At 63.8% G+C, this 11,057-nt stretch overlaps 2 protein-coding genes across 9 annotated transcripts; one reads left to right on the top strand and one right to left on the bottom strand.

Annotated features, from left to right (window-relative positions):
• Positions 1–18: 18 nt before the first annotated feature.
• On the top strand, positions 19–8,012 carry KIFC2 (kinesin family member C2). 8 transcript variants are annotated; one of them, XM_044928388.2, is made up of 19 exons: positions 19–104; positions 593–650; positions 869–950; positions 1,080–1,231; positions 1,357–1,495; positions 1,632–1,756; positions 1,862–1,927; positions 2,013–2,141; positions 2,716–2,793; positions 2,909–3,023; positions 3,097–3,206; positions 3,611–3,728; positions 3,829–3,986; positions 5,892–5,996; positions 6,077–6,198; positions 6,276–6,420; positions 6,527–6,656; positions 6,740–6,996; positions 7,084–8,012. In XM_044928388.2, exons 1-19 carry the CDS (start codon positions 85–87, stop codon positions 7,336–7,338), a joined length of 2,364 nt encoding a protein of 787 aa, XP_044784323.2. In that variant the 5' UTR covers positions 19–84; the 3' UTR covers positions 7,339–8,012. The 8 variants fall into 8 exon arrangements, with proteins under 8 accessions (XP_044784323.2, XP_044784319.2, XP_044784322.2 ...); XM_044928384.2 differs by lacking the exon at positions 19–104 and having other exon boundaries at positions 446–650; XM_044928387.2 differs by lacking the exon at positions 19–104 and having other exon boundaries at positions 446–650; positions 2,969–3,023.
• Positions 8,013–8,117: 105 nt separating this feature from the next.
• Positions 8,118–10,245, bottom strand: FOXH1 (forkhead box H1). Its single transcript, XM_006064603.3, has 3 exons — positions 9,415–10,245; positions 9,025–9,129; positions 8,118–8,921 (listed from the first exon to the last, which is right to left on the bottom strand). The coding sequence occupies exons 1-3, from the start codon at positions 9,586–9,588 to the stop codon at positions 8,118–8,120; spliced, it is 1,083 nt and encodes a 360-aa protein (XP_006064665.1). The 5' UTR covers positions 9,589–10,245.
• Positions 10,246–11,057: the final 812 nt, after the last annotated feature.

An 11,057-nucleotide genomic window follows, 5' to 3' on the forward strand; every position in this document is an offset into this window, starting at 1 on the left:
TAGAGCGGCTGCGGGGGGGGGGGGGGCGGGGCGGGGCCAGGGAGTCTGGCCCCGGGGAGAGATGGGGTCAGATGGACGTGAGAGATGGGCGGGGCTGGGAGGAGGGGGGTCTCAGCTTGGGATGGGACACGCAAGTCCATGGTTTGCGGGGAGGGAAGGGGCTCGAGGAAGGAGCGGTGAAGGGAGGGCCGGTGAGGTGGGGTTGAAGGAAGGGGCGGTGAGGGGAGGGAGCTGAGGAAGGGGAGGTGAGGGGAGGGGCTTTAGGGGCGGGGGCGGGGCCTGGAAAGGGCCGAGGACCGGCCTTGAGGGGAGGGGCCGAGCAGGGGGTTCGCGGATAGGGAGGTTGGATGCTTGCGGGTAGCAGCCTCTGAGGGTTGGCGCCGCGCGCGGTCCTCCGCCGAGGACTGGTAGGGATGCTGGAAGAGGGTGCGGGGCTGCGCCGAGGGGGCGGCCGCCGGAGCATGCGCGCGGGCTCTGCGGCGGGCGGGCGCGGTGTCGGCGCGGGGACGCGGGGCGGCGTGAAGCCGGGCCCTCTGCCGCCCCGCGCTCCCATGTACGCCTTCTACTCGCTGCTCATCTACATCTTCTACAGTCTCTTCCGCAGGGATGGCGGGGCCGCGGCGGCCGTCGACGCTGAAAACCCCGCCCAGGTGAGCGGGGGAGCGCTCAGCTCGGCCGGCTACCCTCTTCCCGAGAACGGTTCGCAGGTCCCAGGGCGTTGACGCGGGGGAGGGCCCGTACCAAAGACCCCGTCTCTGGTGTTGGAGGCTGAGAGACCGGAGCCAGCCACCGAGCTCAGTCCCCGGAGGCAGGGACCCCACAGGCTGCCTGGCCTCTCCTCAGGGCCTCTCCCCCGCTGCCTCCCTAGAGCGCCCGCTGTAAGCCCGGGAGTCGCCGCCGCGCCTACCAGCCATCCGCTGAGCTGTGGACCGAGCTGACCGGCCTGGTCGGTAGGTACTGTTGGTGCATCGGGAACGCTGCTGAGAGATGCAGGGAGGGACCTGGCAGGCGCCGGCTGGTGGCCTGGCGTCCGACACAAGACCCAGCGCGCCTCCCCAACCCGCTTCCTGGCCTCGCAGGCTCTTCGGAGGCCGAGGATGGGTCGGCAGGGGGAGCCGAGCGCTGTCCGGCAGAGGTCTCTCTGGAAGAGGCTCTCGTGCGTCTTGCCGAGTTCCTCTCAGTCCAGCTGGGGGCGGAAGAGAGCTTTGGGACTCCTCCTGACCTGAGCAAGGTGAGCAGTTGAAACTCTTCCAGCTACCTGTTCTGCCTCCCCAGGTCCTCTGATCACCATCCATCGCTGTTTTCCCTACACCCGGCCCCCATTCTTCTCCACTTTGATACCTGTTTCTTTCCCAGCCCGGTGATGTTCCCCCACTATTGACGGTGACTGGTCAACTCTTGGCTCTCCTGGCATGGATTCGAAGTCCCAGGGGCAGGCAGGCCCTGTCCCAGGGGACGCAGCCTGTCTCAGGGGTGCAGCACCCTCCTCCTGCTGGTGCGTAAGGAGTAGTGAGCTGAAGAGGGAGTCTATCCAGGGGTTGACACCCCCCAGAACCCGAGCAGCCAGATGTGAGGTGCCCCCTTTCAGGCCACAGAGCTCTTCTGTTCTAATTGGATCCACCTCACCCCAGGATCCGCATTGCAAGAAGAAAGCCCTTCCCTTTCACCAAGGGGCGAGGCCCAGGGACAGCAGCCTCCTCAGCTGGAGGAGGACCAGAGGGCTTGGCAGCGGCTGGAACAGCTCATCCTTGGACAGGTGAGGAGTCCAGAGCAGCTGGGACCTGGGCGTCTGGGAAGGGCTGGGAGTCTGGGAGGGGACTGGAAGGAGGTGTTCCACCCTGTGTCCCTCCCTCCTTTCCAGCTGGAAGAGCTGAAGCAGCAGCTGGAACATCAGGAGGAGGAGCTGGGTCAGCTGCGCCTGGGAGTGGTGAGGCTGCTGGATGGGGGCTGGATGAAGGACCCAAGAGGGTACCAGCCTCCAGGTGAGTCCTGAGGGCTTCCTTCTCTCCCAGGGAGCAACAGACTCAGAGAAAAGGGTTCAGCATCTGACTCTGGAGAACAAAGCCCTGAAACAGAGCTTGAGCCTTACTCGGGACCTCCTGCTGCACTGGGGCCCTGCCCCCCACACCAGGGCCCCCCAGGTATCCTGCTTCTCAGCTGCGACCATCCCTGTAGCCTGGGGCTCCCACACAACTGGTCTCCAGCAGCACTGCCCATGATTTCTCAGGACTCACGCTCTGACCCTTCAGACCTGGGCCCAGACTGTGGGCAGCAAGTGCATGGCAGCCCTGTTCAGGAGTAGGACGCTGGGACCTTCCTGGTGCTCTTGGGGCTGAGCCTCTGTACTCCTCATGCAGGAGGCCCGGTTCCATCCCTGGGCAGGGAATTAGATCCCACGTGCCTCAACTAAGAGTTTGAATGCTGCAACTGAAGATCCCACACAGCCTAATAAATGCTTTTTAAAAAGGGGCGGGGGGGTGGGGGGGTGGGACTTGAGAATCCCCTCAGTTCACTCCAAGGCTCCTCCCAGTGGCTGACCCCAGGGGAGCAGAAGGACTTGGGGAAAGGACCCATGCATGGAATTGGGAGGCACGGATGTGTGATCAACTTTACAACCCTCTCTTAACTTTCTCATCTGTAAAATGGGGCAGCTGGAATGCACCCCCCAGTTGCCTCCTGCCTCCACAGTTTGACTGGCTCCCACTCCCCCTGCAGGAGGAGGCAGAAGCCCTGCTGGAGCTCCGGAGGCGGCTTCAAGAAGCCCAAGACACCACAGAAGCCCTCCGAGTCCAGGTGGGCACTGGGCCCAGGGGCTGGGAAGTCTGGGGCTCTGGGAAGGGGGTGTCTGAGGCAGAGCCTGGTAAGTGCCTGTTTCCTCAGTGACAGGGGTGGGGTTGGGTGGGGGCAGTTAGGGGTGCAGGAGGTGCAGCTGCAGGGCCTTCAGGGGGCCCTCCGGCAGCTCCAGCAGGAGACTGAGCAGAACTGCAGGAGGGAGCTGCAGCAGATGCGAGGGCAGCTGGCAGGTAAGCTCCGGGGCTGTGGAGCTCATGGCGAGGCGTGGCGTCTGGCCTCCCCTCACCATAGCCTCCCCCGCAGGACTTCGTGCTCGCATGGCCAGCTTGCGTCAGGGCTGTGGGGACCTCCGGGGACTCGTCAGCACCTTTACCCAGAGCTGCCAGGGTTCTCTGAGCGAAGCCCAGGGACAGGTCAGGACCGCTTGCTCCCTCCCTCGCACTTGCTCTCTGGCAGCCTTTTCACTGGCCTTCCCTTGGGGAGCCCCTGTCCCCGCCTCCTTTCCACTCCCAGGGTGTCGTCTGCTCTGATGGAGACCAGGGGCTCTGGAGCCAGAGTGACTGTGTCCTGTGCAGACTGGGGTGACAGTGGATCTCTCACATGGTTGCCAGGAGCCACCATTCTCCTCAGGTCCCTGAGCTCCATCCCAGGTCACTGAGAGATCACTCCCGCCCCCTGGGGCCTGAAGCCACAGAAAGCGGTAGATCACCGCAGCTGGGCTGCGGAGTAGATCCTGCCCTCAGCACCGCATCCCCCAGCTGTTTCCACTGCCTCCCCTCCCTGTGCTGGCCCCTCCCTCACGTCTCTGTCCCCTCAGGTTTCCTGGGCTCTGGGGGCACTGTCAGCTGACGGGGCTGGGACTCAACTCGCAGAGGCGCGGCAGAGGCCTCTGCCTGGATGCTCAGGGCGGCTGCTGGAGCTCAAGGGTACAGCAGGTTTGGGGAGCAAAGGGCTGGAGTGGCAGAGGTTGGGGACGTGGAGGCTCTTCACACTTCAGGACCTAGGAGGCAGCCCTGGACCTGATCTCCACCCCAGGAAACATCCGTGTGCTGTGTCGGCTGAGGCCAGGGACACCCTCCAGCCTGGTGAGCTTAGAGCCCGGCCCGGGTGGCACTGTTACCACCTGCTATCGAGGGCACCAGCGTCGCTTCCGCCTAGACTGGGTCTTCCCTCCGCACGCCAGCCAAGAGGAGGTGATGCTCCACCCTTGGATCTGTGTTGACTGTCTCTCAGATCCCCTGGAGTCCTGAGGAGGCGCCTGTCTGTCCGCCCTCCTAGGAGAGAGGGTGGCTGGACTCCAGCAAGGAAGGGAGGGAGCCGGGGGCCTAGGAGCAGGGCTGGCATCCTAGCTGGGCACTTGTTTTCCTCCCAGGGTTTTTCCTTTGCATCTGGCCACCAAGCTCTTGGGGCTTCCCTGGTGGCTCAGACGGTAAAGAGTCTGCCTGCAGTGAGGGAGACCCGGGTTCGATTCCTGGGTTGGGAAGATCCCCTAGAGAAGGAAATGGCAATTCACTTTAGCACTTTTGCCTGGAAAATCCCACAGACGGAGGAGCCTGATAGGCTACAGTCCATGGGGTCACAAAGAGTTGGACATGACTGAGCGACTTCACTTTCACCAAGCTTTTGCAGGCTGGGGAAGACAAATTATGGCTTAAAGGAAGATTAACATTTTCAAAAGTAACTTTGTGCCAGGAGAGCATGCATGAGGTGACAGTCCCGCAGGGCTGCAGGGTACGGCTGAGGCCCTGCTGTGCCCGGGGACCTCTGTCCCCCAGGCTTCTCTGGCTGTCCACTCCCCTGGCCCAGTGTTCAGACTGACCTGCTCTGAGAGGGGTACCCCTCCTTGCTTTGTGGTTGGGGGAGTGGGGACCACAGGTGAGCTTCCAGCACCTGAGCTCTCCCAATGCCCTGCTCAGATCCTGCCCTCCTCCCCTTTGCTGCCAGACCCAGGGAGCTGGAAAGCAGAGGCTCAAGTCCCAGCGCCCGCCACCTTGCTTCCCACACACCCTCTCCAGTGCACACACACTGTGCAGCTGGAGCTTCCCGAGCTCAGAAACAAGGCTGAGAGCTGGGAGGGTGAGGTGAGAGGCGGAGCTGTGAGAGATCAGACTGTGGTGGCCTCACAGGGACGGACTGTGGTGAGAGTGCCTGGCAGGTGGCCAGGGCTCCCTTTCACTTTCTGGGTCCCCACAGCTGTTTGCCACCTACCTCCATTTACCCCCACACCACCCCTACCCTGTGTTCAGCCTCCATGCCTGCTGCAGCCCTGGACAGGGGCCCCTTTGTGCACTGTCTTCCAGGTAGACAGGGCCCTCCGGTTCTGGAGGAGAGTTAAAGGCATCTGGCACTGAGCCCCCTCTCTGCAGGAGCACCTCTGGTGCTCCTTTCTAGCCACGGAGTCTGAGCCACCTCACTGGCTATTCTGGGTTCTGCTTTAGTGTCTGGCAATCAACATTTCAGACAGCACCGGCTCCGTACTCAGTTAGGCTTTCATGCCTCTGGGCATGGGAGTTGACCGTGTCATTGCTCAGGAGGCTGCTGCTGGTGTCCAGCTGTGAGCAGGATGCTAAGTCCCAGCTCCATGTCCCCTTCACCTGCTTCTGTGCACCCGCCCAGGGATGGCTTCAGGATCTTGGCTGCTGCCACCCCCCAGCCATGGGCCCTCTGGGTTCATCCTTCATGTGCCACGTGCTGCACTAGCCCTCTTTCCTCGTTATCACTTAATCCTCACAACAGGTGCCACTACAGTCCCCACCTTGCAGAGGAAAAGATGAGTGATTTGCCTCCAATCCCACCTAGGGTTTGAACCTGGCCATCGAGCCCAGGGTCTGGACCCTTGACTGCTACACCCCCAAGTCTCCCAAGCAGTCAGTCATCAGGACTCTATTACTCTGTTCCCGCTATTTGTCATGTTCCTTCCCTCTTTGGCTGGCAAATTCTTGCAAATGCCACCTTGTCCAGGGAGCCTCCTCTGTCTGTCGGGAGATCCTCGCTTCCCCTACGTTCCCCTAAAGCCAGTCTCCTCCCAGGGGAATCAAGTTATGGTCAAGTTCTCTTACCTCAGGCTTAGGGCCCTTCCAAACCCCTTGCACCCCTAGGTCTTCAGGGAGCTGGAGTCTGCTGTGCTGTCCTGCCTCGGGGGCTACAGTGTCTGCATTTTCACCTACGGTCAGACAGGGACGGGGAAGACCTACAGCATGGAGGTGGGAAAGGATGCAGTTGGGGAGCTCCGGAGCCAGGGGCTGGGATGTGAGCTTGCTGAGGCACCCCATGCCATCCCCAGGGGCCGCCTGAGGACCCCGGCATCGCTCCTAGGGCACTGCAGTCACTGTTCCGGGAGATGGGCACAGGCGGGCAGCACCGTGTGACCCTCAGCATGGTGGAGATCTACAATGAGGCTGTCAGGTCAGGGGCACCTGGTGCCTCCTGCCTTGCCCCCAGCCCCAACCTCTTCTGTCTCCACCCCCCAGAACCCCCAACAGAGCCCTGCCCTTTTTCACCAGGGACCTCCTTGCCCCAGGGCCTCCCCAGCGCCTGGCAGTGAGGCAGGGCCCAGCAGGCCAGGGGGGAATCCAGGTGGCCGGCCTCACCCACTGGGACGTGCCCAACCTGGAGTCTCTGCACCAGGTGAGGCTGCCCAGTGGGGCCCTGCAGTCCTCCAAGCCCCCGCCCTGTACCCGCACCTGGGGCGCGGGCCCCGCTACAGGCCAGCCCTTGTCCGCCCGTCCTGCAGATGCTGAGCCTGGGGAGGAGCAACCGGGCCACCGCTGCCACCGCCATGAACCAGCGCAGCTCTCGCTCGCACGCCCTGGTCACGCTGACACTGCGCACAGCGTCCCCATCGCGCGGTCCTGGCACCGCAGGTACCTCGGCGCCTGAGCCCTGCGGGTGCCTCGCTGCACCCACGCCGGGCCTCCGTCCACGCCGGGCTCGCTCGCTCCTGCAGGCACGCTGCACCTCGTTGACCTGGCGGGGTCCGAGCGCGCCTGGAAGGCGGGGACGGCCGGCACGTCGCAGGAAGACCGGGACGGCGCCCAGCGTCTACGGGAGGCTCGGACCATCAACCGCTCGCTGCTGGCACTGGGGGGCGTGATGGCCGCGCTGCGGGCCCGCCGGCCCCACGTGCCCTTCCGCGACTCGCAGCTCACGCGCCTGCTGCAGCCGGCGCTGGGTCCAGGCGCCACGGTGGTGCTGCTCCTGCAGGTGGGCTGGACGGCCGGCGGGGAGGGTGGTGATATGCATGCCAGGCGCCGCCCACCAGGGCACGCCCACCAGCGCCGCTACCCGCAGATCTCCACGCGGCCCGAGGATCTCGGCGAGACAGTGTGCTCGCTCAAGTTCGCCGAGCGTGTGGGCCGAGTGGAGCTGGGGCCGGCCAGGCCCCGCAGGGCCCCCCGCTCCGGGACGCCCTCCTCCCTGAGCACCGACACACCACTCTCCGGGACCCCCTGCACCCCGACGCCGTCGCCCGGCAGCCCTCCAAGCCCTGGCCTAGACAGCGGCTCCAGCTCGGCCCTGGCACCGCCGGAGGACCTGCCTTCCTAGTCCTGCCCAAGGAGCCTGGGTCACATCTCTGCGGGCAGAGGCAGCAAAATCCCTATTCCCTCATGACTTCCTTGACCTCTGGGGGCCGCTGCCCCCTAGACTGCCAGAGCCCACCCTCCTCTCCCACCCTGAAGGAGTGCTCTGCCTGGGGTAATTATCACAGTACCCCCCCCCCCCGCCCCCCTTATCACCATCTGCTGTTATCCTAGCGCACAGCAGGGGATCCCAGGGCCGCAGAGGCAGACCGCGGCCAAGTGGTCACCAGAGTCACTATCCCATCAGACTTGTGTTGAAATGTTGTCTATTCCTTTACTGTTACCTCCCCACCTCCATCACCCAAGCCAAGTAGGGTCTCCATTCTCAATCCCCTTCCCCCCCAAGGTGCTTCCTCTTTCCCAGGCAACAGCTGAGGGAGGACAGGGCTTTAGGCTGGAGCCCCATTAGGTTTTCCCTCCCCCAGCCCCAGCCAGGGAGGGGAGGTGACAGCTGGTGATGGATGGATAGATGGACGGAGAGCTGGAGAAGGTGGGACCAGGAAGGGCTACTCCAGGCAGAGCCCTGCTCCATCCAGCCTTGCCTCTAGGGGTAGGAGGGGCACGACTAACCACTGGGCCGGGTGATGCCCTGCTGGGCCATAGCTCTTCTGGGGCAGCCAATAAACATGTGGACTCTCAGCGTGGCTGGTGCCTCTGTCTCAGGCTGCCAGAGTCACACAGACGTTGGTTTCTCCTCAACAAGCCTAAGGGTGGCAGAGGAAAGCAGCCCCTGCCCTGGGAGCATCACAAGCCATACCAAGACAGCAGCCAGCCTGGGGTGGGGGTGGCCAGGTCTCGGGGGTGGCTAACCCACACGTCATAGATGCTTTTGTTGGGTGGCACCCCCTGAAAGAGAGTATCTAGATCCCAGAGCAGCCTTGTGGGGCCATGGGTTTCCGGGGCCACCCCCCAATAGCCTGTGCTGGTGGAGGGGGGGCACCGGGGGCAGGAGGTGGGTGGCAGTGGGGCCAAAGGCATCACCACGTTGGGAGTGTAAATGGGCAAGTAGGAGGTGGGCAGCTGCCCCCACAGCGAGGCCCTGTGACCTCCACCAGAGAGAACCCCGGGGTCTGGGGTGCCCTGCAGTAAGTGGAGAGGCCAGGCCCTGGGCTCAGGGGACAGGACGGAGGGCTTGCTGTTTTCCCCCTGGGAAGTCTTCCCCTCTGCCCTGATGGGCCTTGGGAGGGGGCAGACCGGCCACAGAGGCTTCTCAGAGGGCGGGGGTGCAGCAGGCACCTCTCCCTCCCCTGAACGCTGTGAGCCTGACCGTCTGGGGCTGCTCCGCGGCGTCTCCTCCCCGGAGTCCCCTAGCAGAGACTTGATGCTGAAGCCCTCGCAGGGCGGCGACTGGGGACTGGGCGGCTGGTAGGGCCGGCCGTGCAGCACGTAGGGGCCGAGGTCCTTGGCGAAGGCTCCCCTCGCGCCCCTGCTCTGCCAGCGCCGGCACAGGGCCGTGTTCTGCAGCCGCAGCGCCTCGGCCGGGATCAGGCTCACGTCGACCGCCCAGAAGTTGCCCTTGGCCTGGGGCTTCGCGGGATCCTTGGGCACCTGGTGGGGGAGGGGAGCAGGCTTGGGTGGGGCCGCACGACCCCGGATATCAGGATTTCCGCCGGCGTCCGGCTCCCAGGCTCCGACCCTCGCCCTGCCCTACCTTGCGGAAGCACCGGTTGGAGGAGAGGTTGTGGCGGATGGAGTCTTTCCAGCCTTCGTAATCGTCCCTGAAGAAGGGGAACGCGGCCTGGACCTGACGGATGATCTAAAACCATCGGGTGGGCGGTGGGCGCCGTGAGCCAGGGCACGCGGGCGGGGGCAACGCTGTCCCTCCCCTCGCCACTGCGTGGCCTGCATCGCCAGGAAGGGGTCTGCCCGAGCACTTTAGTTCTCTCCCTGGGTGCCCAGGCCGGGACTGGCCCCCCTGGTATGGCTGGGGACGGCCAGGTCGGGGTGGAGGCCGGAGCCTGGGCCTCAGGCCATTAGAGGACGCGTAGGGACACAGGTCCGATCACCGAGTGCGAGGGAGAGCGCGCGGGGGTCCTCTCACCTGGGCCAGCTTCAGCCTGCGGGAGGGTGCAGCCTGGATCACAAGGGCGATCATGGCCAAGTAGGTGTAGGGGGGCTTGTCATGCCGCAGGTATCTCTTCTTCCTCCTCTTGGGGGGCTGGGAGGGCGAATCCCCCTCAGGGAGCCCCAGGCCGGGGTTGCTGCAGGGCCCCATGCAGGGGAAGCAGGAAACGTGGGCAGGGGCCCAGCAGGGCAGTGGGCGCTGGGCACGGGGTAGTGTGGTAGTGTGGGGAGGCAGAGCTGGGACCTGAGGCCAGGCGGGGGCTGGCGGGCCAAGCCCTTTATCATTCGGATGGAAGGGGGAGGGGAGGGGAGGCAGAAATACGCGATGGGGGAGGGGAGCGTGCTGAGGGCAGCCACAATTAGCAGGTTTCGGTTAATCTGGAAGGGAGGGAAAGGGCAGGGAAGATTCCAGTGGGGGCTGCGGCCGGCCACCCAGGCCCCATTCCTCACCCCTGGGCTGCCTTGGGCACCCCCCTAGAGCTGGAAAGAAAAGTCTGTGGAAGGGGCTTGTGACACACACTTTATCCCACCCAGATCTCAGGCTCCCATTTAACAGAGGAGTGATTGGTCCAAGATGAGCTGCCAAGAAGGGGTGGGTCCTGCCCAGAGTTCAAGGCCAAGCAGCTAGCAGGACTTGGATGGTGGTCTGGGAGGGCTTCCTGGAGGAAACCTCAAAAATAAGAGACAGATAAAGTTGACTCAAGGGATTTTCCCACAGGCTGCTGCAGGGCCCCAGAGGGCTCCCCAGGTCCTGGAGGCCACTTTCCCTCCCTTCTTGGTGCTGGTCAACAGTAGGTCCTCACTGTGCACTCACTCTGCACCTTAGTGGCCCTGGGACAGCTGGACCTCCATGGCCTGAGAGAACTTCCTGGAAGCACGTTTGTCTTTCTACCCCTCTTCTGGGCCTGTGGGTCCAGATCCTTTGGAAGTTTTCCATTGGAGGAGGTCACTTGGTCCTCTGGGGCACTCAGGCAGTGCCCCTGGGTGGGTGTGCATGGAGGGACAGGCCTTCTAGCCGTATGGGTTTACTGGTTACATCTTGGGGCCACGCCTTGAGACTACATCCCTGTGGATCATGGTCCCTACCCAGGGGAGCCTGGGAGGACCACTTGGCATCACCCTGGGCAGGAGTGAGGACAGCTGTGTTATGTGTGGGTACACAGGACTTCCCAGTGCCCTGTAGCTTACTCTAGAAGGAGGGAGATGCTCCCCAGGCTGGTGGGGTCTGGCCTGAGTGGAGAAGGGGCACTCTGGGACGAGTGGAGGGTGAGCCCCATGAAGCCTGTGGTGCCAGCAACCCCTGCTCAGGCCTGGCTAGAGCCTCTAAGTGCTTTAGCAGACACAGGGCCTGGCCCAATGGTGCAGCCCTGGAAAAGTATGTTTGGCAGCAACCCTGAGACATGGTTCTCCTGGTCCCAGACCCTTCTTTCCCCTCACCTCCTCCCTGGCCCGATCTGTGGCTCTGCCTCTCAAGTGCTCTGTACCCTGCTCTGTATGCTACCCCAAAGCCTGGGTTCCACCCCCCCACCCCCCACCCCCCCGCCCATGAGGACTGGGCAAGTTTGCACAAGGGATTTATCAGGCCCAGGCCACCAGCAGTGGTGGGGTGTTGCTATTAGA

Source organism: Bubalus bubalis, chromosome 15 (genome assembly GCF_019923935.1).
Source record: "Bubalus bubalis isolate 160015118507 breed Murrah chromosome 15, NDDB_SH_1, whole genome shotgun sequence".
Taxonomy (NCBI): Eukaryota; Metazoa; Chordata; class Mammalia; order Artiodactyla; family Bovidae; genus Bubalus; species Bubalus bubalis.

Excerpts from the sequence above, each read along its gene's own strand:
- FOXH1 (XM_006064603.3), bottom strand. The coding sequence starts at position 9,588 with ATGGGGCCCTGCAGCAACCCCGGCCTGGGGCTCCCTGAGGGGGATTCG. Across the intron at positions 9,130-9,414 it reads GCAGGCTGAAGCTGGCCCAG|ATCATCCGTCAGGTCCAGGC; the intron begins GTGAGAGGACCC and ends CGATGGTTTTAG. Across the intron at positions 8,922-9,024 it reads CCAACCGGTGCTTCCGCAAG|GTGCCCAAGGATCCCGCGAA; the intron begins GTAGGGCAGGGC and ends CTCCCCCACCAG.
- KIFC2 (XM_044928384.2), top strand. The coding sequence starts at position 462 with ATGCGCGCGGGCTCTGCGGCGGGCGGGCGCGGTGTCGGCGCGGGGACG. Across the intron at positions 1,757-1,861 it reads AACAGCTCATCCTTGGACAG|CTGGAAGAGCTGAAGCAGCA; the intron begins GTGAGGAGTCCA and ends CCTCCTTTCCAG. Across the intron at positions 3,729-3,828 it reads GGAGCTCAAGGGTACAGCAG|GAAACATCCGTGTGCTGTGT; the intron begins GTTTGGGGAGCA and ends TCTCCACCCCAG.